The sequence below is a fragment of the Embiotoca jacksoni genome, unplaced genomic scaffold (genome assembly GCF_022577435.1).
Source record: "Embiotoca jacksoni isolate LCO1_2020_lvr unplaced genomic scaffold, fEmbJac1.0.p SCAF_14, whole genome shotgun sequence".
NCBI lineage: Eukaryota > Metazoa > Chordata > Actinopteri > Embiotocidae > Embiotoca > Embiotoca jacksoni.
The window spans coordinates 5,856,146-5,884,128 of NW_027185274.1; the positions used below are offsets into that span (position 1 = coordinate 5,856,146).

Genomic DNA, 27,983 nt, shown 5'->3' on the forward strand with positions numbered 1-27,983 from the left:
TCCAGGTGTTACAACTAGGTTGGAAGTACTGTTTGTTCCATAACATTTGCAGAAAAGTTGAAGTGAGCATGTGAGGTGACCTAACATTTCCTGAAATGTAGCAGAGTTGTTTTCACCATGTACTGAATATGAAATCCAACAGCACAACACTTTTAAAGGAGGTTTAAGGTTAAAGAAAAAGGAAGGTTGAGAACCGCTGCAGTGGGTACTATGGCCACTTTGCTGTGGCTCCATATCTGCAAGGTGTGCACCACAAAAGAAACAACACAGAACTAATGAAGGAAAAGAGAAAAAAGTCCAATCAGTGGAGAAGGATTAATCGTATGAATATGTTCATACCCGCGGATGGTTTAGGACCAAGTGGATGCTTTCCAAACAGCACCTCGAAGCACAAAAAGAAAGATTCCTCTGCAAGTTATGGTGTATAAAATAAATACAAATGTTAATTGTTGCAAAGTGTTGTTGTGAATGTTGTTCATTCGGCAAAAAAAAATAAAAATCAAGCACATTGTAGTTCACTTAAACTACCAATTAGGCCTTGTTTATACTGCCAGTACACATCTGTTTTTTTGCCATATCCAGATTGTATCCAGATTGATTTTTGAATGTCTGGGCAGCACAAAAAAACAAAACATAAAATGCCATTTTTGCACACATCCACATTTAAAACCAGTTTGAAATGTGATTACAATCGGATTTCTACAGATGCGTCTCAGTCTGGACGTTCTCATGGCTCAGATCAGACTTCTTGACTCACTCGCAACACAACACACAGTGACTAAGTAATTTTTTTAGAGAGACAAAGTGAGCAGAATCTATGCTACTATTAGCAGAGAGTTATCAGGGAGTGGAGACTTTAGCACTGTGGAGGACAACGAGAACAACAGTTCACAGACAGACGTCCATATAAATTGTCTGCTGATGAGAAGATGGATCTCCATTTTTCATGTTTCTGCGTTGGAAAGCAAAGCTACATGTACATCGTTACCACAGCAACCCATGCAGATAGGTTGGTAATATCTGGACACACCAAATCCAATCCGCTCACTTGAACATAACAGTGCGGACGGTCTGACTTTAAGATCCGATTTTAAAAAAAACGATCTGATTTGCCTGCAGTCTGAACAAAGTCTCAGACCAACAAATATGTCACTTTAACGATTAGAAGAGAATAAAATTATAATTAAAAAATAAGTGTCAACAAACAAAAACTTCAAATTAAAGCTTTGTTCACGGGAAAAGAACGCAGAGTCTGTTGTTTCAAAGTGACAGTTTGTTGAAGTTACAAACACACAAACACATATCCGAGTCACATTATCACAAAATCTCTCCTTCGTGCTTCCAGGCATGACTGAGACCCCAGGTCAAAGGGAGAAATGACAAAGAAAGAGGAAGTGCACGAACACTTAATTAGTCAATTATATCAAAATCCATAAAAGCAACATTTCGACCTTCACAGCACAGATCTTGCTCGCAGTACAGACGGCTCCATGAAGCCTTCATATCTCCCTCAGTTCCAGCAGCGCGCTCAAGGCTGAACCAAATAAACACGAGGGCATCTTGCATGTTACATTTTGCATTGTGTCAAAATATTTTACATCTTTTCTTCGTCATATTTTATATATTGCATAGGCCTATATATGGTTGATATATTGGTATATATTCAAGAGAAGAAAATACTTGGTTAGTGTGCGACACGCTGTTTTTAGTTATACTTGGTCATTTTGTAGAAGCAGCATTTGGTGACCAAAGCGGAGCACTTTCACACAAACAGAACATGTTGTAGTTCACATCATAATTAAGGTCTACTGTTGGAGTTGTGCTGTGTTTCTCCTTTCTTCATAGCTTGTGCAAATATTATTACACATAAAATATTCTGCATAATTTTTGAAATACCATTATTGAGGCTATGTTCAAATGTGAATAAGGAAAACGTATGAATAAAAGCATCGGCTTATTGTTACGGCACAGTTATTGGAGGCTTAAAATAATCTTGGCGAGCGCTTGTACAGTGTGCGTCGCTTGGATTGCAGCATGATTTTATTTCCTGTGCAGTTATTTGATATTAGTGGGCTAGCCTGGGGAATAAGTCACAGATACCAACTGAATGTCACACGTCCACCCTTTGGATTTATATCTGTATCATTTGTATCATTACAGCATGAGGTTTACGGCACCTGGGTATATCATGGGTCAAGGATACAATAATACGGTGATGAGTCTTGGCCGTGAGATATCAATCAAGGATCATACATGTGCTGGGTCTTAAATAAAAAATAAATTTAAAAAAATCACTCACCCCCTCTATCTCCTCACACAGGCAGAGCCGTGCAGACTGCGTGAGAACACACACAAGCACAAAGCTGGATTGTAGTGTGATTCTAATGACCAATCACTGTCCTTTATAATCGTGGGTCTAAATTTTTGTTAATAAATCTTTAACTATTACAATTATTTAATATAATGGGCCATGACAAAACCCATAAAATTCAACTTCCCAATGAAAATATATAACATTTTTAAAGTGCGGGAGGTGACATATCAGGAGACAAAGAAAACTTGGTCGTTTTCATACTTGCGTTTAAAGCCCTTATCCTCATGTGACTTACACTGTCTGTTTCCTGAGAATCTCCATCACAAATGCTTCTTTTACAGATGTGAAATTGTGTAAACTGGACTGGTTTACTTTTCAGCAGAGCCACATGAGCAGAAAAACAAACCTTCCCGCTCAACTCGGCATAAAAACCAGAGTTTCAATTATCCAGGGGCTGAGCACGGAGATGTGTCACGGTGGAGAGATGTCAGACCCTCTGCAGCTGCCACCTCCACTACCCGAATGAAACCACATCTACTGCACAACAAGAGAAGCTTTGATGACTAATTACTACAGCACACAACACAATGAACAATGCAATTCTTATGACGGAGGTATTTTTAAGTCTCTTACAAAAAATACAAATACAAATAAAATTGTGCCAAATGCATCAGCATGTCCAAAAAAAAGGAGAATTTCTAATAATTTGCAGACATGCTCAACTTTCTCTCCAGTAGAATACTGACATTTATACACGTAGTACGTCGTACTTTACACAGACGGAAACACAGATACACTCCATCACTCTCTAGTTTAGTACGGTATCTGATGATTAGGAGCCGGATCTATGTGATGTTTGATGAGTGTATTTGGTTGTTTTAAGATTTTAACCCTTTTTTTTTATTATTAAATTGCACTTTGCCAAAATACCACTAATAATTGGGAGCATATCAACCTAATATAAATATATTTCTTTTCTATAATCTCCGTACCATCCACATACACACAGGTCATCGCTGGGTCATAATCCCGAGAGCATCCATTTCGTGTCAATCATTGTTCTCAGAGGAGCATTAGATGACAGCTGGGTATCTGGACTACAGACAGCTGAAGAAGACAAGAAGGGTCAAGACCTTGTATCTATCACTACCACAGACACCCCACCGTACTGTAGTGTGGACAGTATTACAGTGGTTATTATGTGGTAGTGATCATAACTGATCAACTTTAAGATGGTCATTTACAGTGAAATGTTGTAACTTTGAACTTACATGACTTCACCCTGCATGTATTCAAACTGCATTACCTTACAGGCTGTTTTTAGTCAATTCATTGTTAATTAAACACGTCAGCAGGTCCAATTCAAGAGTAATTAGTGAGAGTGCACAAGCAGTAGCTACAATGCAGATTGTATAACCAGCCATGGGACGGCATGCGGATCAAATCGAAAACACCAGAGTCACCTTGCTAAACGACACGTCCTGTAAGAAACTACAGGCAGATGGCACCACTAAAACAACAAATGAAGGAGACTTGGACTTAGAAATTATTCATTTGGCACAACTTGTTTCCCCATTACAGAGTAACTTGTGCCATTACAGAGTAACTTCCCTAAAAGTCTTAGGAGCCGGACTCTTAGGAGGAGTCACTGTACTGCTCTGCTCATTTCAAGTCCAAAGAGTAGTTTAGATCATCTGGAGGAACTGCTGGCCTCTTTTTATCATAACGGGAACAGAAAATTAAATATACTGTATGTATAAATGTATCAAGTGTACAATATGTCTCTCACCCCATTTCTCTTTATGACTATCAGGTTGGTCACCGTGGTAATATCTGGCCATGGAGCTGTTTGAACCATATGTTTGGATGTACATGGACCAACAACAAAAGGTCCTTAAAGTGCCTGTGAGCAAGGCACTGTGGTCTCACACTTCTCCAGGAGAGCTTCAGCAGCGCTCTGTTCGTTCTCAGAGTCAAATCTTTCCTCCTGCATGTGCGTGTCTGTGTGTTGGTTCACACCTCCTCCCACTGCAGCTCAGGTCTTCACTGTATCCATCTGGGGTCACTGCTGTAAATATGAATGTGTTCCAATGGAGTGAAGGGAAATAGTGGAAATATTAATTATTTCTGTGTTTAGTCTCTAGAGGAGATCTCAACATTAAAGAAAGTTTACTCTGAAGATGAGTGTAAAGCCACCAGTCTTATAACATGATATCTTGATATAACATCAGACTCTACACAGTGTACTTATAGAAGAAATCCTGACAGCAGAATAGTAAAGCAGAACTTTTTCATAAAGTTTTGTCTAGTGTACGTAAATACATGACATAATAAGGTTGTTCTCCAACTTGCATCGTGTATTAAGCCCGTACGCCTACGCTACCTGCACCACAATTACCAATTTGTTGCAGAGAGCGTCGTTCCTGACTGCTAGAGAGTCTCCAGATATGGACACTTGATAGTCAAGAGCAGCAACAACAAGAGATAACCGTCATCTCGGTAATAGCATTGCTATGGAAACAGTATGGAGGCGTTATGTGTGTGGGAAAAAGCAGCAATGAAATAACACCAGGCGAGAATAAAGATGCCAGATGGCAACCAGGCAGCATCTGTAGGCATGAACGACACAAAGTGGTTACCTTGGAGTACATGTTGAGTATAGTATGGGTACCTGTGGTACATAGAGACTAAAAATCCTTTTTTCAACAAATGAGTGATTGAGGGACCACGTCACCAGAAAGAGGAAGATAGCTGCAGAAACGTGAATGAACAACCTGATGTAGTAGAAGCTCTTTGCCTACAAACTGTATAAATCCTGTTTAAAGCATTTTTACCAGCATATTGCATTTGCTTTGAGAAAACTCACTTTGCAAGACTGAAAACCAACTTGGATTTCAGCAAAATACAGCAGAAAAACCACAGCAGCATTCATGCATTGCAGTGGAGAAAACCAAAAACCTTCTTTCACTTAATCTTATTTTGTCTATTGTGTTTGTGACCTTCATGCCATTTCTCTAACAGAACACATTTCCTTTGGCTGCACTCTCCCTTCAACACACACACACACACACGCACGCGCACACGCACACGTACATACACACTTGCTTCAGTTTCACTGCAGTTTGCTCGTGCTTCTTGTGTTCTTTAAATGTGAATGTACTCTGAGTGTGCGTGCATATTTGAGAGGATGCAGAAACTAAAGAAAATACAGTCTGACATTTCAATGACTTTGTGTAACAAATTACAAAATCAATGTAATGAAAGATCAAAACATATGCTGCACTTAACCGGTTTGAATATGTCTTGGGTTGGATTAAAAGTGTAGTATTTTAGCAAATGCACACAAAGCAAAGGTCAGAGTAATAGTGGTGCACTGCACTGTAGCGCCGGCTCGGAGCGAACAGTTTGAGTTCAAATGGGCTCTAAAGGCTTCATGACCTTTCCTCTCCTTCCTGTCATTAATTCTCATACTTCCGTTATGTTCAATTCAATTGTTTTTAAAGAGAGACAAATCGCAACACAGCAGCCTATTTCAGGACATTTGACATGGTAAAGTACTTACAACATTAGTCAAAGGAATCTAACGATTCAACAATTTCCACATGAGCGGCTGGGAAGGAAAAACTCCCTTTTAACAGGAACAAACCTCCAACAGAACCAGAGGTGTGTGGGGGGGGGGGCTATCTGCCTCGGCTGGTTGGGGTGAGCAAAGAGAGAAAAGAACAGCATAGAGATCCAAGACAATGAACTGTTGGTGGGGACAGTAAACACAGACCAGTAAACATGCTGCTGTGTGGACGTGTACAACTTGTGTTCAGAGTCTGGTGCTCGCTGCACACAGCTGCAGCTTCCTCGGCCACCGCAGTTTGAAAATACTGTCGGTCGGTGGTCCCGTCCTTTCTGCTACGTAGCCGTGATGGTGACCACTGAGTGTCATTGGTGCTCATAGTGCACTGCATGTTGCCATACTTGCAAAATAGCAGCTGTATGAACGCAGGTATGAAATTTGAGAAAGAGCCTAAAATGGGAACAGGTGTTACATTACGTTGTTCTGTTTCTATAACTTACTGTTTTGTTCAATTATTCCAGTATATAGCAACTACAGTATGGTTAAAGTATGATTAAGGTTAAGAGGTTGTCTGAGACAAAACTCAATCTCCGGCCTCCACACCCATTTACTAGCACTGTTTCCACACCCTCAACTTTTACCCTGCTACATGAAGGGAACATTACTTTCTGCACCGGCACTAGAGTTCATCACATGTCCAAACAGACCGTCACACAAACTGCGGCTGTCCTTAACAGACTCAAAAACAGAGAAACTATCAGCTCCGGCCGATCATCCCTCTCCACCAATTAACGAGCAACTGCAGGCAAAAAGAGCACAAAGATGTGACAGTTCTCACCTGCAGAAACTAAATACAATCCAGAAGTCATGAGGGGTTCACAGCCCTGAGGCCTGCAGCAAGACAACAACACCTTATCCAGACCCCGTTAGACTGAATATAATCTACACCCAGCCCAACTGGGACCTCTGATCACGTATCAGTTCCTGGAAACAACAGGACCTATGAACACCTCTTACTGACATTAGCTGTTAGATTGGGGCATAAATCATGTATTATTCAATATGAGTCCTATAGGGAGAAGGGGCCAGTCAGAGTCATATTGCTCTCTCGGTTGCTAAATTAAAGTTGGTGCTTGGCAGACTTTCAGGATGTAAACCACTGGAAAAAGACTAATCCTGGTTGGTTGAGTAGGTCCATGCAGCGCCGAGCAGCACAAAAAAGAACACATATCATTTGTAGAGCTTGTGTGAAATAAAAAGGCCAACTTCATTTGTGCGAAAAATTATTCTTCAAGCAGCTCACTCACTGCTCCGTAATATCGCTCTGAGTTGTGGATTAAAAACTTTCAGAGAGAATTAAACAGATAGTGTGAGTGTTTGCGTGTGGATGTGTTGCATGTGCTGTCATGTGCATGTGCTCTTACATCAGCGTTTTAGTGTGCGAGGGAGAGAGACTAACACAGAGTGACAGATAGACTGCAAGTGATTCATCCACCAGTTCTGGTGAATTCATCACTTGATTAATTGGATTATATCAAACACCTGTGTCGACTCTAATGTGCATCTCCCCCTGCTTTAATTTCATGCTCTCATTACTGACACGGTCGGTAAAAATTCACTTCATACTTTTATTTTGTATTTACTTCATTGTGTACTACATGAACACAACATAAGCGTTTGTGAGCCTTTGTGTTTGCAGGTGTGTGTGTGTGTGTGTGTGTGTTTGGACTGAGCTTGATTGTCATCTCTCTCTCTCTCTCCTGTAAGATGGACAAATTACGTACATTAGTGCCTCGCCACACTTAAAGTGCTCTGAATTTACTTTCCAGCCTTTTATGTGTACACTGTGACAGTATCAAAGTCTCATTCTTACTTACAGTGTCTTTGTAGTTAAGTTGTAAAGTGCCAACAGTAGTTTTGAATAAGTGGAGGTTTATATAAAATAATTGCCCTCACTTTGAATTGCATCTCTTGCTCCACTATAGGAATTAATTAGCAAAATTACCTAAACCGTACAGTGCTAAAAAGAAGCCACTTGAAGATAATGGGGAGTTGGAGTGGTCATGACAGAGAGCTCTTACATCCTGCCAAACCACTTGGCTGTTCTGATTAGTGCTTTAATTTGGCTTTGTTAATCACTAAAGTGAGACGGTGTTTTAAGTGTCTCAAAAAAAAAAGAACTGGCCTTTAAGGTTGGAAACAAAGTCCAAACTTTGTAAATTGTGTCGTGAGAATTTTATGAGAGTAACTTTATTCTGAGTCGTAAACTAAATCTGATGGATTTTTATCTACCGCACCCGGATGAAGTCGCTTTTAAATAAAGGGCAGAAAAATAAGTTTGCCAAACATAAGATGACAATTCCTGATGTATTTCTTAACCTGCTTTCCAATGAGTTAATTTAGTCCTAAAGAGGTAATTAAGTTCTGAGACTTTAGATTCAATTGATTGATTTTTTTTTTTTTTTCTTATTTTTTAGGGCTTTTTTTTATTTTAAGTGAAATGAAGTACACACAACGCGACTTACTTTTATTTAATTTAACTTGTTATTTTTGCTGTGTTGTTCAAATGCTTTTTTACAACTGCACATGCTTTTGATTGTATTCATTGATTTTTCTACGTACAGGGGATTCCCCATCACTCCCGTGTGCTGCCAGGAAATTTCTGCACCACATCTAACACCATTTTATCAACTGTGCAACACTCAACTCATCGCGCCAGATTCATTGACTGTGTCCGTGTGAAACAGGTGACATTGTTTCCATTAGTTCTGCTCCCGCAGGGGAGATTAGATCATTTTATATAACTTCACAGTGACACGTCATGGAGGCCAGAAACTCGTGTAACAATAAAAATAGTAGTCACGGACAAATATATTTTACTACACGGTTAAAGGTTACATTTGGAGAGTACTTTGTGTTAAGGTCAGGCAAGGCAAATGTTATTTGTGTATCACACTACAGAATGGAAAACTCAAAATGTTTCATTTAAAAACAGTTTTGGATGTATGTGAAAACTTACCACATAATACATTGAAATAGGAGACTGCAGTCACAGGCTGCTAAATCTTTGCTGCATTGCTGCATTGACGCCACTGAAACATTTAACTGTTCATTTAACTGTTCATTTTAGTGAGTCTGTTGGCGCGGTATTTGTTCAAACGGTGACAAATACTGCAGTAAATTCCACAGGGTGCGTGTGTGTGGCACGACACTATGCTTTATGACAGAAATCTTTCATATCCCACTCTTTGTCCCTTGTTCTCTCACTGCTCCTCTCTTAATGGGCCTCGAGGGAGACCACAGTGTATTACCTTTTCTTAGACAGCACTGCACCCACATCCACAGTCCTCTCACACACACACACACACACTGGCAAAGACTCAAGCTTCACTCCTTTATATTACATCCTGGGAAAACACAAACACACACACACACACAAACACACACTGGCAAAGACTCAAGCTTCACTCCTTTATATTACATCCTGGGAAAACACACACACACACACACACCAGGAAAAGTGCTGATCTGAGGAAATATAAACTTTGCCTGCGTCAGTGCTGTAAAGCAGAGCTGTATGGTGTCACTAAAACTGAGTGTCCACTGCAAGTGTGACTGCCCAAAAACGCAGATGAAGGGCTAAAACTAATGACAGGACCAAAGGAGTGTAGAAAAAAACAAAGAGAAAATGACAGAATAAAAGGAGACAACAAGAGAGTAAGAAAGAAGAGAAAATAAACATAAAAACACAAGGGTGACAGCGAGATGAAAAGTGAAGGAAAATTTGTGGAAGGGAAGGAAAATGACATGAAAAGGAAAAGCGTGTGCCTTTGTTTATCTCTTGGAGCAGCATGGTTAGATGTGAAATGGACGCCTCTTTCACAGCAGGCGACGGTACAACTGATTCCACCTCTGCATGAGCACTGCAGCACCTTTCAAAGCAGCATTTTAATGTGGTCAAACATTTTCTCCTCCTTCGGCAAACACACATGCAAACACACGAATAAGTGACTTTCAGCTGCTCTGATTCACAACCACCAGTTGCGCACAGTTTGTGGCCAGTTATCAACAACGACAAAGATGACACTGTGTGCATTCAGGGTGCTACTCTTTGCATTTCTGAAGATGTGTGACATTAGCTTTTCAACATGACACAGAGAGCACATGCTTTCATGTCCGCTGTCAGTGACAGCAGGTCCATGGCTCCCCCTGGAGGTAACACCACCAAACAACAAATTAAAGGGCAAACAGCTTCGGTGTCTGTTTCTGCCTCTTTTGATCTCCTTCCCCGTCTCCCAAGACTCTCATTCTGCATCTTCCTTCTATTAACTCTCCCACCCACTCGCACCACGTAACAGTTAAACATGTTTTAAAAGTGTCTCCATTTCGTCTCATGGGGTTTATCTCGCACACCCACGTTACTACGCCTCCTGTGTACTGCACCATCATTACAAATTAGCTATTAAGCTGTGGCTCTTATCTTAAAGACTTATCTTAAAATAGTCTGTGAACAGAAAATGGTTCAGTCCCATCCTCGCTACAAACGCGCCTATTAGTGAATACCTGTGGGAATTCTAATTGAATGTGTGCTCAGACCTCACAGACTATCAGTATGAGTTATGGTACTTTGGCTGCGGTCTGATTTGCCAAAGGCTACAGAGTCACCTTGAACACCCGTTAACAGATTTAAAGTAAAAGGATGGGTGTGTGTAAAGCAGCCACAAACTGTAACTTGGCAAGGCTCCCTTCCTTTTAAGTGACGCAGTGTGGGAGAGTGAGACGAAGCTCCACTCGACTGGGGCGTTATCCTCAAGCAACCTCGCTGAGACCCGAGGAGAGCACTGCCTCCTGAGTAACCGCTTATCAGCCCTCATCAATAATGGACAAATGCCAAGAGAGGGGAGGAGCGAGGCAGCGATACCTAAAGACCAGAGCGGAGAGCGAGAACGACGGGGAGACAGAGGTGGATCGATGCCGGCCCTGTTTTCACAATATGTTGCTCGTTACACACGAGCGAGACATACATGAATCAATAGGCTGAATTACTTCACCTCTCCGGCCTCATCATGAGACTTTTGTTTACTTGCCAGTACTCAATATCTCAAATTGTCTTTCTCAGATTAAATACAAAATTATTTTTGTCAAGCTGCCACCATTTTTAAAGCCGAGAGAGTTTCAGAGACTGGTCAGCGGAGCATGGCGATCCTGTTTGGCTCGTCCCAACAGCCGTCAACCCCCGACTGCCACTCTCCTAAATGAGCATGTCAGTAGGGCAAACTGATGCCCTATTGATTCATACAGCCAGCTCATGCTGACATAAGTGAAACACCAGAGGTCTGGGGCTGTGTGTGCATATGTGTGTGTGCGTGTGTGTGTGTGTGTGTGTGTGTGCGCGTGTGTGTGCGTGTGTGCGCGTGTGTTGCTGAGAAAAGGAAGAGGTGGAAAAGAGTAATAGCTGTGTGCGTTGAGAGTCCAGCATATATTTCAAGCTGTAGAGTTGATTTATTGACGAGTCGTGTCAAGAACATGCATTAGCTCACTCAAAACCTGACTAATGACATGGTGACGTGTGGGAGTGGGAGTGGGAGTGAAAGTGTTGGAGGGGCTGCCCTGTATGCCTCCCGATGGGAACAGCATTTACTAACTGTGGAGAAAACTGGTGAAACAAATATAATTTCATAACAAAAACAATAAACCACCTTCCGTCTGCTTTTGGTACAGATGAAGGTTATGGTTTTTGTTTCAGCGCGAGAACAAAGCAAGCCGCCGGGTCAATAAATCAATGAAATGTCCCTAAAGCGACTTTTAAATAAAAGAGTGTTAAGTAAGAGAGAAGACATTAATCAACATCAAGTACTATAATCTGTATAGATTATTTTTGGTATTTTACAACGAAACATTTTAAACATCTGGTAAAAAGTTGTTGTTTCTGTTATATTAAGACAATCTTGAATTTCGAAAACATTCCTCACGATATGCACCATATATACTGTTAAAATGATGCATTTCTTTCACTACATCAGAGAAATTTGATATCAGTCACTTGCATTGTTACATCAGTTGATGACTGCACATCTGCCCAGGTGTTTTCACTTACGTGATCTGATTAGAGCTCGTCTCAAGACTTTCCTCCTGATTATGTTGCACCTGTTGGAGCAGGAAAACTTACTGACTTTAACTGCGTTTGAATGGAACTCGTGAGCTCGTGGTTAAAACACGGTTACAGCATACGTGTGCACCGTACGCTCGGCATTCAAGCGGTTCAGGCGTAAAAATACTGTTGCATCCAGAAGCCACGGAGGCGAGCAATTTAGCAAACTAACAGTGAGAGAACGTAAGGCGGGAAATGCAAAGACACAGAGGGAAAAGATGAGGCCGTTCAGACTCCACACGACGAAAACTACAATATATTAGCTTAACATCCAACGAAAAATGAACTTCCATAGCCTCTGACATTTCTGTAACCGTCAGCAAACACTCGAGGTATTTAGAAAAATTTGAACGCAACATTTATCATTGATATTGGTGCAGATGACAGCAACGTGTATTTCACTCCCAACTTTAACCGGAGCAGAAGTCTAATTTTTTGGGGGTGGATTGTGATGTTGTTCTCATAATTACAGATCCTGATCCGATTGTTCAAGAAAGATTAAGGCGGTTATCAGTTGACGTTGAGCAGGGGCGGCATTATAGCACTCGATCTTTCATTTTTATTTAAGTCTGAGAAAATCTGAATTTAAATGTGTATTTCAGCCAACTCTTGTGGGGAAATGTTGTTTCAAGTCTTTCAAGTGAATCGATGTAAACTTTTACAGGAAAACGAGCTCTAATGTTGCCATGGATACATTGAGTTAAACTGTAAGCTCGACCAACTCGACTCCTAAGTCTTATTTATTCATAAGCTTGTAATGGAATAATAGTGGTGAAGGACATTTAGCAGCTGGTCAAATACAGAGGGGCCACCAATTTCTTTAAATTGTTTTTAAATGGGGTTTTGGTTGTTGTTTTTTGTCTTTTAGGTTGTTGTTTTATTTTCTTCCAAATTGTAGTAGAGTAAAAGTATAAAGTGTTATTATATTCATAGTAAGAGAGTAACTTAAATTTGTACTGAAGCACAGTACTTGAGTGAATGTGCAGTTATTATCCCAGCTTTAGTGTGTAACTTAATTGAATACTCTGCACCATAAACCCTCTGATTAAACCGACTTTCCCAACTTGTAATTACAGTACAAAATGAAGCGCTTCCTTTCTCTACGTCTAAAGTCATTTCTTACATGACTGGTTCTAAGCCAAAGGTGTTACAGGATCTTGGTTGGTCTAATACCCTGTGTAAAGCCTTCACAGTTTAGTGCCCTCTTCAGCATTCATAATAGAAAAGGCTCTAAACCAGGTACTTCTAAATGTACATACAGGTAGGAGTTTTAAAAGAAAACAACTTGTTAAGAAATTTGAACTATAGTATACTTCACAACACTGTGAATTTTTTAAAATTTTGTCTCTTGTTTCAATTTAGTCACAGTGATTTAAACACACGTAAATTCTGATGTACAAAATGGCAAGCAAGATGTGTGTACAACTGCACACACACACACACACACACACACACACACACGTGTCTGTGACTGCCTGAGTAATTAAGTATTTAGAGAGGACACCAGCTCTTCTGTTAAATATTCACTTGTTTTCCAAATGAATTAAGAATGAGCAATTGACGCTATTATATGCATGTATATGTTTGTCTGGCTGTGTGTGTGTGTGTGTGTGTGTGTGTGTGCATCACTGGTTGAGTGCAGAATTTAGCTGACTGCTTCTTGATTACAAGCTAAAGACTGAGAGACACCAAGACACGCACACATTATTGCACATCCAGAAAAGCTGACAGACACTTATATACACAACACAAAGTGAGACAGATTCGGCCTCATCTTCTTGTTCTTGATCATGAACACTACACAGAACAAAAATGTTTTATATTTTAGCGCTGTCCTTCTCCAGTTACTGTCTGACACTTCTTCACTCTCCCTGCTTCTGTCTGTGAGGCACCGTAATGAATAAAGTGACGTGCCTGGCTAGTTTCTCCTTACATAGGCAGATGTCACAGTCTAAACACTGTTGGTGAACACAAGCGAGCAGAAGCTTTAGACAGGCTGTAGTCAATAAATGGTCACGGCTGCACTGCACAGCTCCATTGTATTCTATTATGTATGGACTGTGTTTTAACTTTAAAGTTAGGTGGAGCACAGAAAGAAAGTTTGAAATTACTTTTCCTCAGACAAAACATAAAATATGTGGAGGGTGAGTCTAAAGCAAACAACTACACTTTATAGCTGGGAAGTCCAGATTAGTGTAAAAGCTTCACATCTGTTAAAGAAAGGGTTAATTCAATGTAAAACTGCATTATGCAAAAGAAGAACCACCAGTAGAGTAATCAGTAATTGCAGGGCTGCTTAATAATAATAATTTTAATAATTGAATCAGTTTGAAATGCTGTTAATATTTCTTTCTTTCTTTTTTAACTCAGTATTAAAGAAAACAAAGCAGAAGTGATAAACTCAAAATAGAGTCCTTTTTTAATGCAGAGTTTTGCATCATTGATCTTTTACATCTAATGTTCACATTTTTGAAAACTCTCTGAATACAAATAGTTGAGGGACAAAGATATTGAAAACAAAATTGCTACAGAATAAAGGCACAAAGAAAAAAGTGTGAAAGAAGAGAAGCAACTGTGGGGACTCGGTAACTGTCATCTTCACACCAGTCATTTAGCAGGCAGAGCTCGTTTAATCACATGGACTGACAAACATCCAGACTGTCTGCCCACACACACACACACACACACACACACACACACACACACACACACAAATTGTCTGGAGCCTCACCCAGAACTCGACGACAACTTGCCATTACCCTAACCTCAAACCAAAACTTCATATTAAAATGTTATGTTCTTGGGGATATTTTTGTCCCCAAAAGGAAGGCTAGACCCAACGATGTGTGTGTGTGTGTGTGTGTGTGTGTGTGTAAACAGATTTTGTCCCCACAACAAGAACAACACAAATCCACACACACTGGTACACCCAACAGCACATGGCATATGCTTCACAATGTGACCTTCTGCCCCCTGGAGGTCTAAATGTCCCTTCACTGTCCCTCCTGTACCCAGCGATCCCCTGCTCTGTGTCCAGTGATATCATGGTCTTTCAGTTAATCTATTTCCCCATTACGCTGATTGAAGTGATGCCTGCTTTAATTCAGTGAGTAATCAAAGATCAGCAGATTGCATTTTCCTCTGCAATTACTCCTGCATTTAGGTTAAAAGGGGATGAACTCGATTTATGCTTTTCGGTTTTTACTGGAACACAAATATATTTCAGCTTAATGCTCGTTTAATTACCCAAATGAGGACAAAAGAAGCTGCTTCCCTGTCCTGAAGCAAACACCTGCTGAAACTAAACCCAGACATCATCACCAAAGTATGTCCTCAGCGCTATAATGTCACAAAAAGAGGCGAAACCATGAAGCAGAAAATACTGCTGCATCCCAGCAGACATAATGTAGCATTTTACAAATTTCCAAAAGCGTTTCAAGTGAAGCAGGAAGATTTTTCACACTTAAGTGATTCAAAAACGGCAGATGGTGGAGGCGTTGAATAATAACATACTGTAACAGCTGCACCCCCCTCTAATGCAATATACAAAGATTGAGACAGCAAATAAAGCAAAGTAGGGGAAGGACGGAGTCAAAGGAAACACCAGCGTGAACCTGAGTCGGTGGTTCTCTCGGTGATGAGGCGTTCAGGTGCAACATGTGAGCTGGCTACCTGTCAAAATCAGTTTCTGAAGCTTTTTTTTTTTAAAGTGAAACAAAGTGGTTGATGTCTGGCTCTCTATCATGCTTCAGTAACAATGTCACATGACAACAGTATCTGGCCCTGACTAGATCATTAGCGTTAACATTGGCCACATTAGCCCAGAGGACATGTTGAATGCATATGTTCTGAACAGAGCAGCAGCAAGTTGTCACCGCGGCCTGCATGGTCAAGATTCACGTTAACGATACAGTGAACATGCACACATGAAGCAGCGTTGGCTGTCCCACAAACACTCGCAGATGCTCCTTCACAACTGAAAACACACACTCGCGCCCCACAAACAGACACACACACACTCTCATGAATAATAAACTGTGGGGCATGTGAGGGCACGCTGTGAAGCTGAGGCTCATATCTGCATGTAGTTTGTCTCGTTTTCCGCTTGCCATCTGCGCTCTTTGTATAATTTTGAATGAATCAAACAATTCGGGGACAATATGCTGTGCAACTGTGATCTTGTGTCGTCGCAAGGACTAAAAATCAACAAAACAGTTGGGGGAATTTTTGGTCAGATGGGTGGGACAGTGGCGCAGTGGTTAGCACTGTCGCCTCACAGCAAGACGGTTGAGGGTTCAGACCTCGGCGGAGCTGGGCTCGAACCTGCGTAGGGGCTGCAGCCTTTCTGTGTGGAGTTTGCTTTTGTATGTTTTTTTTCAGGGTACTCTGGCTTGAAGAACGGAGATGTGAATGAAAGTGAATGGTGTCGCTCGCCTTCGTCTAGAGGCTGGATATATCACTGTATCCAGCCATAGACAATACACTGATGGGTACATAGACTGTATGTAAACTCCGGGTTTGAAAAGTTAAGCCACCTTCAAAGTGCCTTGAGTGTAACACCAGTGAGGGCCACTCCAGAGGGCTGGCTCCAAAGTAGTTTTTGATACTGTATACCTATATGACGTTTCATTGTAGTTAGACAGCCATATGCAATTTTCTCCCAAACGTTTTGTTTACACTAAATGAAAAAACATCTTGGTGAAATTGTCATAAAAATGTACAACAGGGCATCATAGGAGAACATTTCTTGTTTTAAGGGTTCAGAAATGCTTCCATGTCACGACTCACCTCTCAGAGCCAGCAGGAAAACAGATTGGAAGGGCACTGAAGGCACCTCACTGATTTGCATCTCTTCCTTTGGGGTGTTTATATGCAAAAAAAAAAAAAAAAAAGCTTTTTATAATAATGTTTTGTAGTCAACTCTTGTTTGGGTAAAGGCACTGCTGGTTTTGAGGACCAGGGAAGAGAATGGTTTCCAGTTTGTCTGTGCAGATGTACTGCCCAGTTTGGGTCTTGACCACTGATAACACACTGACCTGGAAAATGACGTGGACAGCCAGCTGTTTTATCGGGTTACCATGGCAACAACCGCAAACTCTTCGACACACACAGACCCTTGGACACGCATATGCCAAGGTCCCAAGGCAAAAATGCTCGCAGCGCATGGCCATATGAGCTCCCATAGCCAGGTTGATCCAACAGGGATACAGGCTGCAGTCGCACCACCTCTCCTCTCTGCTCCCCCTTTCTCTCTCTCCATTGGTGGGCACAGAGGGGTGACGGAAAAAAGTCACGCACCATGCTGCCATCTCCTCTGTACCAGGACAACAGAATAAGTTTAGGTCATGTTACTTTTGCACTGAATGTAATACAGTCAAATATGGACTGTTTCGAATGACCAAAATGTAGTTCATGGAAATGCTAAGCCAGCAGCCAGTCCCAATATGAACCACGCATGGACATACAATTTTAAACCACACTGTGCAGCCGAATGCATATTTTCTGTTGGTAAATCAGAAAATGACGTGTCTCATGATTACCAGAGGAATTTAGCTCATTTTATCAATCAGAAGCTGGAAATTTGAGGGGGTTTTTTTTCTCTTATAGTTCATAACTATGCAGATAAACAACATAATGCAGTTTTGAGCTACTATTATCATTCTGTGGTTCCTGCGGTAGTGTTCTTAGGCATCTGACAATACTTGTGGACGGCAGCAGTGATTACGCGTTGCTGTGTGAATGTGAGTCAAGTGGTTGTTTATTTCGATTTTTTTTTTTTTTTAATCCATAAATCCTAGCTTTCAGGGACAAAAAAAAAATGTTTTAAGATAAACAAGCTGAAGTTAACAACAGAAACTCCACCAGAGAATGAAACCCCTTTGTTCTTCATTGGACATAACAACACAATGCAGTGCAAAGCAGCTACACGCTGCTCTCTTGCCTGAGGGCTGAGCAGCGATCCACAGAGTTCCAATCACACTCACTCAAAACACTCTCCAACATGATGCTTCGTCACAGATGACAAACTAGAGGAAAATCAACAAACACGGCACATCCTACCAGCCTGAGCCTGACCTACGTGAACTGGATTACCTTCCCAGCGAAACTCATTTCGCATTTAACATTTGGACGACAATTTAATTTTAAAACAAAAACTGATGAATTACTTGTATCTCATCCCCAGTGCATAAACAACTGGTGTTTAAAATGCACCCTTTAAAGTACTGTGAAGCCATTATGAATGCAGGCACTAGAAATTTACATACTTCATATCCACAAAATAAATTGAATATGAAAAGTATGAAGTGAAAACAATTAACAACGATAAAAATATGTGCTCATGGATGCGTTAAAGTTTGTGTTCAGGTTCACGTTTATTTACTTTTTGTGGTACTCCACTATTTTTCCTGCCTCATGATTTAGTTCTGTGTGCGCATGTGCCTGCCTCAAATACGGTAGCATGAAACCTCTTACATCATCAGTGTAGGGAACCTCATAGTCTTAAAAAAACATTTATTTAATAAGTTATGAAGAACTCCAGAGGAAAATCCGATCAGAAATACAGTGTAATCCTTCAGAGAATGATCAATCAGCTGATATGTTTCACAATGAGATCAATAGTCCCCATGATGCAGTGGGCTGTGCATTTTCTAGCACCAGTGACCTTAACATCGTTGAAACAGTATATATATAGTATGGGGGAAAATTCAGGGATTTTTCTGATGATTTTCAACTGTTGAAGTCCTGATTTTTTAACTTTTCTAGGCTGTACCCACACATCAGATGACCTTTTTGTACAATTATAACAGTTGCTGATGTGCAAACTTCTTTATCTCCAATTAAAGATAATCTGAGCACAACATGCCGGACTTTATAGAAAATTACTGCCCAAAAGACTACCAGCAACAACCAACCAAACAAGTCCCTCAATCCTAATATTCATATGGTCAACTCTGGCATAAAAAACATCAAACAATAATAAAAAAAAAATTAAAAAAAATAAAAATCGATCAATATGGCAGAATAATCCAAAATGAACCCACAGCTGTAAAAAGAAGAGGCTATATAAGAACACATGGACGTATTGAGGCAGGGTTACCTGTAGACCATGCCTGTCTGACTCTTCACTGTGTCGTGCAGCAACAACGAGTGGAAGTTGAGAAACTCCTCCAGCTGTTTGAGCTCCACTACACTCTTGGGTTTGTTTGCCGTCCACAGCATGAGAGGAGCGAAGGGTCGCGTCCCCGTCCCCGTGGACGTCTCCCTCACCAGCCTCCCCTGACCTGGGCCTTGGGGCTGGACCCCGCCCTGACCCCTGGAGCTCTTCTGCTTCGGGTTGGGGATCTCCGGGCATGTTGCTTTGTACAGATACATATTCCAGCCGCCTTCTTCACTTTATCCTCTCTTTCAATCTCTCCCTTCTTCTGCTGGTGTGTCCCACAAACATGTACGCTCAGAGTAATCCAGGTAGGCCCCTTGCCCACACAGCACTACATGGAGCAGAGGAGTGTGTGCGTGAGCATTTGATTAAAGCTGAGTGTGAAGTATTCCTCTGGATAAAACTCCACATGAGTATACTCCTCTCATTTCAGAAAAACACTAGGAAGCGGTGCAGGAAAATCCAACGTAGAAAAAGTTGTTTTGAAACTGAATTGTGGAGTCCATAATTGAACTTGACTTGAGTCCGATCTGTCAGCAGGCTGTACGTCCACACAGGGAAAACAGGCTTTTTCCTTACATGTACTTCATGTGCTGTGGCACATATGTTCTCTGCACACATTCAGACAGAGAGAGAGAGACACACACATAACTCCCCCTCTCCTCCTCTCTCACAGGACACACACACACTCATGCTGTCACTTTGCCCCCTGCTCAGCCAGTCTACATTATAAGCTCAGTTTGGTTTTGCTCCCTATTAAATGGAATGGGAATCTGGGACGTTTTTCCCTCCCTCTCTCTGTCTCGCTCTCTCCCTCCTTCTGTCTCTCTCTTGCTCTCTCCCCCTCTGTCTCCAGCTGTGTCTCTGTCTGTGTCTCTCTCTCTCTATCTGTCTGTCTCTCACTCTCTCCTTCATTTTTACCCTTTTTCTCTCCACCTCTCTCTTATCCTCTCTGCCACTTCTCCTCCTCATCATCCCTCCTTTGTCTCCCAGTATTCCCTCACAAGCTCTCACTTATTCCTGATTTTCCTCTTTTCCCTCCTCCAACATTTGTCTCTCCTGCCATTTGCTTGTTTTTTCCCCCCATCTCTTCATATTTTTTTCTTTATCTGCCACGGACAGACTCATTACACTGTGCATATAGAAGTTTTTCTGTTTCTCCTTCATCGATCTCTTTCATCTCTTTCTGTCTTTCCTTTCTTACCCTGCTCTCTCACTTTAAACAAAGTGTACTCTGAAGTCTTGCCGATAATAAATACCTAAAATAAACACGTACACTTGCACACAGCCAACAGCGTGTTCTGCACAATTGCACACAGTCTGAGGGCAGTGTTTTTGTAATGAGGTGAACCGAAAAACAAAATGGAGAAGCCTGTTTTCTGATTTCACTCTTTCTCTCTCTCCCCATACACACACATGTACACACACAAACACACACACACACTGTATATTATCTCTCACCTCTGGCCTCCTCATGGGAGTGCTCAATGACATCACGTCTGGTCCTCCAGTGAATTGTGGGAATCATGAGGAATGCCATTCTCCCATATGACCAACTTTGTGTTTAGATACACACTGTCACTCTTTCTACACACACACACACACAGGAATCTTATTCTTCCACTGCTTTGGTATTCAGCAAAAACTTGGCATTTCTTTCTGCTCGACCAAAATATCCAAATGTGACACGTGCGTGCGCACGCACACTACAGAATGAAATGAACGATGGAAAACCCCAAAATATTAAGAAAGTGTCATCATTGTAATGACACATGGGAACATTATCTGAACTATGAGTGACCACGTGTGAATGTGCAGCCGGAGCTGTTTATTGTAATAAAATTCCACCCTGTAAATTTAACCTCAGGAGTGTATTTCTACACCTAAAAGAATACGACACTCTATTGAAAACTACACTGGGCTACAAAATTTTAACTTCAAATAGCTGGACGTTTTTTTTAAATCATACTTTTTGTTTATGTTTTTACTTTTTTAAGTGACTGTATGTTACATCATAAATAAGGCTGCTGTTACACAACAATATGCACAAACTTACTTCAAAAATGCACAAGAGTATGATTTTTGCCTATATTTGGCCTCAGGAACATCCCTCTTTAGTGTCTAGCAATAGTCTGCCAACACAGAGGGGCACAACTTTCCTTGGTACTGTTCTTTTATGTACATGAGAGTATAAATTTGGATTATTTTTGCATGGGACATAACCTTTGTTTTTTTAACCAGTGCAGGGACAACAGTGCGTGCAGACACATCTGAACTCATAATTGGGTGGAGAGGCAGCTGTGTCTGTTGTCCAGCAGGGTCGGTGGAAAAAGTGATCCTGCCTGGCAGCAGGAATGTCATCTGAGCTTATGCAACGCCAGAGTGTGTTTACAGTGTATTTATAGACACTAGATACACTCATCCTTAGACACGCGCAAACAGTGATTTACAGTAAAGCCTAATATCAGCGCAACAACTAATGCTCTCTTGTAAAAAAAAAAAAACCTCACTTTCCTTTTGCTGCTGTCTCACTCGAGTTCCTTTGTGTCTCTCTTTCTGTCTGTGGTACTTTATGTTTTGGACTCTGGTGTTCAGAACGGTCACATTTTCCCTTTGAGCCCCTCAGCATGTGGCCAGGTGAGTCACTGACAAGAATAACAAAAAGAAGGTAGAGAGGCACAGGGAGGGAGAGAGGCCAGTTTGAAACCCTGGTTTACAGTCCAAAAAAACTGAGGCAGAAATGTGGTCTGAACTTTAGTCTGTCTTTTTTGTGTTTTATCTTCTGCTTTTACATTCTTCTTCCTCTTCACATCTACTTCCACTCTTAACTTTTACAATCAGCTCCTTGTTCCCTGAGACTAATTAGCTGTCTCTTTCATTTTGCCCCAAGTGCTCTCCCCAGTGAGTGAATCCCCATGTAATGATTGCATATGTCTAACAATTACCCACTGAGCCCAGTATGATAGAAGTAGAACAAGTAGAGCAGCACACCACAGCACTGTACAGCTTCTTTTTCTTTTTATGAGTTTAAAAAGATTGGAGGTGGTTGCAACCTCTTACTATCTGCAGCGTTTAAAACAATATTCAATATTTTTATAACAATGAGAGAGCTCTTTCTATACCGTCTGATTTTATGGCAGCAATAATTATGTCAGTGATCAGTCTCCAGCCCTCGGGGACTGTTCTGCTCCTGTTTAACACCAGTGTGTTGGCCTACATTCACCGCTAAATCCCATTGTTATTATCACGGAAAATCTAGATTAATGCTGCAGAGTGAGGCGGATATTATTACATTGACTGTATGAGATATAAGACCAATACACCAAGTGCAGTATTGCATAATTTACATTTTAGCTGTCCTAACGCTCCTCTTCTCAACTTATTTAATCAAAGAAGAGGTGTGTAAAGATGAACAGAACATACTATTCAACAGTATTTTGTTTGCAATAATACGTTAAATCTTAGCCCTATTTTTGGAATCGGCAGTGTTTCCATCTATTGAGAGATGGATACTTTTAGCATATTCCCATGCAAGTGCAAAAACGGGGCTGCTGTGTGGATGAACTGCAACTCTTGGCACGATCCCCATGCTTTATCCATCATGATCTACTGGAACATGTGTTTTTGTTCTCCCTGTATCATGTTGCCACACTGTTGTCACACCTACTGCCAGGGGTATGAAGAAATATAATCCTCATACCTGGTCAGAGAAGGGCAGTGATACACTGTTGGTTGTCGTTATCATTCGAACCAGGCTGTTGCTCCCTGGCTATGAGAGATGTTTTGGGTTTAAAAAGATATAGATTAGATACTGGGACTGCCCCATAAGAAACAGTCTCCAAATCGAATAATACTCGGGAATTCAAGTCAATAGTTGACTAGTCGTCAGACGTTTACAATATTTATCTAAATATAGTTCTTCTTTTTGGGTATGAGAAAATGTTTTGAGTTACAGGGATAAAACAGAAAGTAATTAGTAAAATTGTTAACACTGTGCTGCATTACAGAGAAATGCTCAACCATAATAATGGATTTTTAAATGTAACCTTTACAATTGCCCGCAGAGACCGAGCTGCCCTCTAACGACAAAAGCAGTAATTATTCTGAAGTGTTGGAAGGACCAGGGAGGAGATTGATCATTTTGTTAATTCATTTCAACACATTATACTGTATCTAATCCTGATACGCTGACAGATCATTGGGAGTCAGGGCATAAAAGGACCTGCTTGTGTCTTATGGTCAGAGAGGAAGAGAAGGAGGATGTTGAACGCAAATCAGGAAGTCCATGATTAAAAAAAAAAAAAAACTATTCCACACATTGTGTTACCTTTGGACACCGCAGGGATTGATGACGCAGATGATGAGGTGGGAGATTAAAGTTAGACTGTAGGAATTAAATGTGAAAGTCATAATATACATTTAACGACACCTTTTACAGTTAATTTCACTTTATGGCACATGTTACTTATAGATCCACTTCATCATAAACATTGTAAACTGTGCTTAAAAGACATAACTATTCCATCAGCACCTTTCAACTGTAAAAGATATAAAACCTACTCAAATCAAAGTTTGCCACATATTTCATCAGTGTTGTCTAAACATAACTCTCGAAGCATAAAGAAAAGGGTCAGACTGACTCTCGTGGTCAGTCGCGGAGCAGCTGTTGACATACAGGATGATGCCGGGATGTGGCAGATTCTGGGAAGTCTGGTTTGCCCGAGATTAATCCTGAATATACTGATTCTTTTCCACCACGTTAATATGGCTAACTGATTAAATTATCATAATCAGTTGTAGAAATCCAAGAGCATTGCAGAATAGCCCTTTTAGATCAGTGTAAAAACAACTACAGTACAAACACAAGCATGAATTCAAGCTGCTGTAATTCTGAGGATCAATAAGACGGGTGTTTCTGCATCATTAAAGGGACGGTGCTTCTTATTACTGACCTGCTGACCATCTGATGACTGTTTACTTGTTTGGTTTCCTAATTTACTCTATTTAAATCATTATTTCACTTAATGTAATGCTTTTAGTCCAATACCACCCCACAATCTCATGATTTAATCATCCAACAAATCAGTGGATTGCTGACCCTATATGAGAACAACATAAAATCAATCAATGTACAATAAAGTACAATCAAACGATATCCTAAAATATGCTAATTATACATATCATCGTATACATTTTCCTATGACAGAAAACTGGATGGCTTCATCTGTTCAGGTAGGATATGTTCATTTGATTTTCAAAGCTTGCCGTTTAAATATTTTGTCTTTGTCAAAAACAAATTACCATTCAATTGATTTGTGCCAGGGAAAGAAAATGCATATTTAAGAGGGAGAAGAGGTTATTTATAGAGCTTTTAGAAAAGCTCAGGATTTCTGTGATTATATTCTGCCCCAGTTTTTAATGCAGAATCACTGGAGAGCTAAAAATTGCAGCAATTGTTCTGATTTAAACGAGAAGGGGAGTGGGGATATCCATCCATCGCATGCTGTTTGGCATCCATGTCAGGGGCTCAGAGAGGAGAACTGGCAGACGTGCATGCGTGTGTGCGTGTGCGTGTGCGTGTGTGTGGCATAAATTGGCTGACTGGCAAGAAGGGGTCTTTTGGGGGGGTTCAGCTCATGCTCATGTCTTTTCTAGGTCAGAGTCGATTATATTATTAGTTGTCATTGAGTAGAAGACTGAATCCAATTTATTATAACGGGGTCCCAGTGATCGGAAAATAAGATCACAATGGATTTAATTCTCTATGAATTATTAAATGTTTTTTGTCAGTGTGAGACAGTATGTGCAGGTGTGTGAAGGTCGCGCTAATCTTATAGTGATTCACACTGTAGTCCTTTTTTTATTGGTGGTCTGTAGAGCTCATCACATTGGAAACATACTCGTTAAACACACTCTCACAAACCGTACACACAGTCCTCACTCCACACACACCTGTCAGTCTGTCAGTCAATCCGCAAGGCTTTCATCATATTTTCATGAGCCTGTAAATAAAGAGCATGTGAAGTGTGCAGCTGCCGCCATGTCCTCAGGACGATTCTTAAATAACATTTAAAAGCCACATTGGTAGTAACAACCTGATGTCCTTAATTGTGTTTCGGAAGTGTCACATTTTCATTTTTGTTAAAATTTTCAGTTAAAACGCGTGTCTACGGCCTTTTTTATGTACAAAGAACAAACAAAAGGACACAGTTTAAGGAAGGATTTTGTGGTAATAAATAAAACAGGCTACAATAGAAAAAAGTACCTTGGCTGTGTAGGTGCTTATGTGGTAGGAAACACGACTACAGTGGCACCACATTGCTACGATGGCAATGAAAAAGTATCACTACCGATTTATGCGTCCCATTAGTGTGTTGCATTTCCATGCTATGCTAAGAAATCCTCACTTTGTTTCTTTTCATGCCGAGTCTTTAGGAGTAATGGTGAATGCAAAACTCTTAGTACTGTTTCCAGCATTTAAATAAGCCTGTGTAGGGGAGTCCCCCCTTATGTTTTTTTTAAGTGAATCAAATCTGTAAAAATGTTCACAGACAAAAAGCAAAAGTATCGTACTGCTTCTGTGACCTTGTGCCAAATAATTTATGAACAGTGAATGGACACATTTGGATTATAGACATACAACATAATTGGATCCGTAAATATTTGGGAGACCTCAACGTTTTCTCACCACGCTTTGTCCTTCTTCCTTTATCATTCCGCTCTCTTGTCTCTGCTCTGCTTGGGTTTTTCTTAAATTAGTGAGTGAACAAAGGCAAAACCATCAGAGACGCTGGACACTAAAGAGAAAGGGGAGAGGAGACGTGAGGAAAGGGAAACGGCAGGACTACAGAAGATGAATGTGAAGCTTTAGATTTGAATGAGTGGAATGGGACACGGATTAGCAACAAGAAAGAGGAGTAGCACGATGAGAGGGAAGACATGGCGAGGGGGGTCGGGTGGGGGGGGGGGGGGAACCCAATACTGAAAATATCCATGTGTGAGAAATGAAAGAGAGGCTAGATGGAGAGATCAAAATAAAAGATTGCCAACACTTACTTCACTAATACCCTCAAAAAGTAAGAATTACACTGAACGCTACGAGTTCTTCCTGTCAGTCACACAGACGAGAATCAAAACAGTCCCTGCAGCCTCCATATGTTTTGTCACCATGGTGGTAGAAGATGTCAACACAATCTAATGCAGCAAGACAGATGCTGGCTATTAGCATTATGGCCAGATCAGGTGACACAACTCTAAGCCGGGGGTCGTTATGACCGGCGTGACTCCTACGACACACAAATGAAATGACAGGACAGAGGGGGAAGCGCTTGTTATCAGAGAGCCCAAAAATACTGGAATAATCTGTCAGTGCACAATGCACACACTGTGTGTATGCAGCATTCAGTAATTACATAAACTTACTGATCACACTGGCAATGATGTGTCAAGAACCGGAAAGCCCCGAAAGCTTCTTTGTGTGCGTACATTTGTGTGTTCCAAAGTACTTGAGATGAATTTATCCATAGACGAATGGTTTTGTGCAACAACATAGCGGCAACCAACCGTGACGTCATCTACTGGTTTGTGAACCGCCGTCTTGAGGCCTCGACTTCGGTTTCTGGCCGTCGCCATCTTGCGAGTCCCGAGCGGTTTGGAGCCAGAAGTGACCGTATTTGGACGAGGTGGCGAGGAGCGAGCGGTGGATCTGATTGGAAACCCGATGACACAGCATCCCACCCACTGATAGCGGAAACCCGACTGCACCGCAGGCCTGTCAGTCAAACAGACACGCCTAGAGGCCCTCTGTGGTATTGCACTTCAAGGCACTTCCGCATCAGCCTGTTTTACAACCTGCAAGCTGCATCCACTTTTATATGCAGTCAATGTATACAAGCTGCTTTGTATCACACAATAGGCCTTAAATCTGTTTGCACTTTGTCAAGCATGACTGCCATGTAAGGCCTTTCAGACACACACACACACACACACACACTCTCTCAGTGCTGAACTGACCTGTAGAGCATGCCAGTCTTATGTGCGACTGTCTCCTCTTTGCCCAGTCCAAACATTTTCAGGTACCAGTTGGTCTCCATCTCTCTGATCAACGTCGCCTTGTGTCGGTGTTGCGCCACCTGCTTTCCGGATACCGAACTGCGCTTGGCATCCTGGGAGTTGCTGCGGTGGGCTCTCGTCCCACTAAGCGAGGCCACCGAGTGTTTTCGGAGCAGGTGGGGCGGCTGGTGTCCGCCGGGCCCCCCGACGCCCCCTCCGCTGCTGCGGGCGGCTAGCATGGCCCCAGAGGGTGCCCCCTCCCCTCAAGGGCAGAGTTTGGGGATCAAGTTGAAGAGGAAGAGCTTTAGGCTTCCAAGTGGTCCCAAATCCTTCACCCCCTTTTTTTAGGATGACCGATCACTCCAGCCTTTGCACAAAACAAGCTGCCCGAGGACATGAATCTTTCTCTGACTGTCCTGCGTGTCTTTGGCACCCCTCTCTCTACTCTCTTTTACGATTCTCTCGTTTTTTTTTCTTCTCAAGTAGTTTTTCCTAATCAGCTTGAACTGGGTTCTTTTTCTCCCCTTTCTGACCGTCTGTCTTTCTGTCCGTGCAGTGTGCTCTCTGCTCTCTTATAGCCTCATCCAGCCTGAAACAAGATCCTGGTTTCCTTGTCTCGTCACAGCCTGCCCTGGCCTAAAAGGAGGGAGCCAAACATGCCAGGGTGTCGACAACGCATACACACTCACACACGCGCACACACACACACACACCCTGCTTAGATGATAGCTGTGCACAC

General features: G+C 41.4%; 1 protein-coding gene across 1 annotated transcript in view; it reads right to left on the reverse strand.

The window, feature by feature from the left end:
- The window catches only part of kcnab1a (potassium voltage-gated channel subfamily A regulatory beta subunit 1a), a 104,091-nt gene extending 76,732 nt beyond the window's left edge, over positions 1 to 27,359 (reverse strand). Inside the window, exon 1 of the mRNA XM_069147592.1 lies at positions 27,206 to 27,359. Within this exon, the coding sequence (XP_069003693.1) occupies positions 27,206 to 27,285 (80 nt within the window). The 5' untranslated portion in view covers positions 27,286 to 27,359. The remainder of the gene's footprint in view (positions 1 to 27,205) is intronic.
- Positions 27,360 to 27,983: the final 624 nt, after the last annotated feature.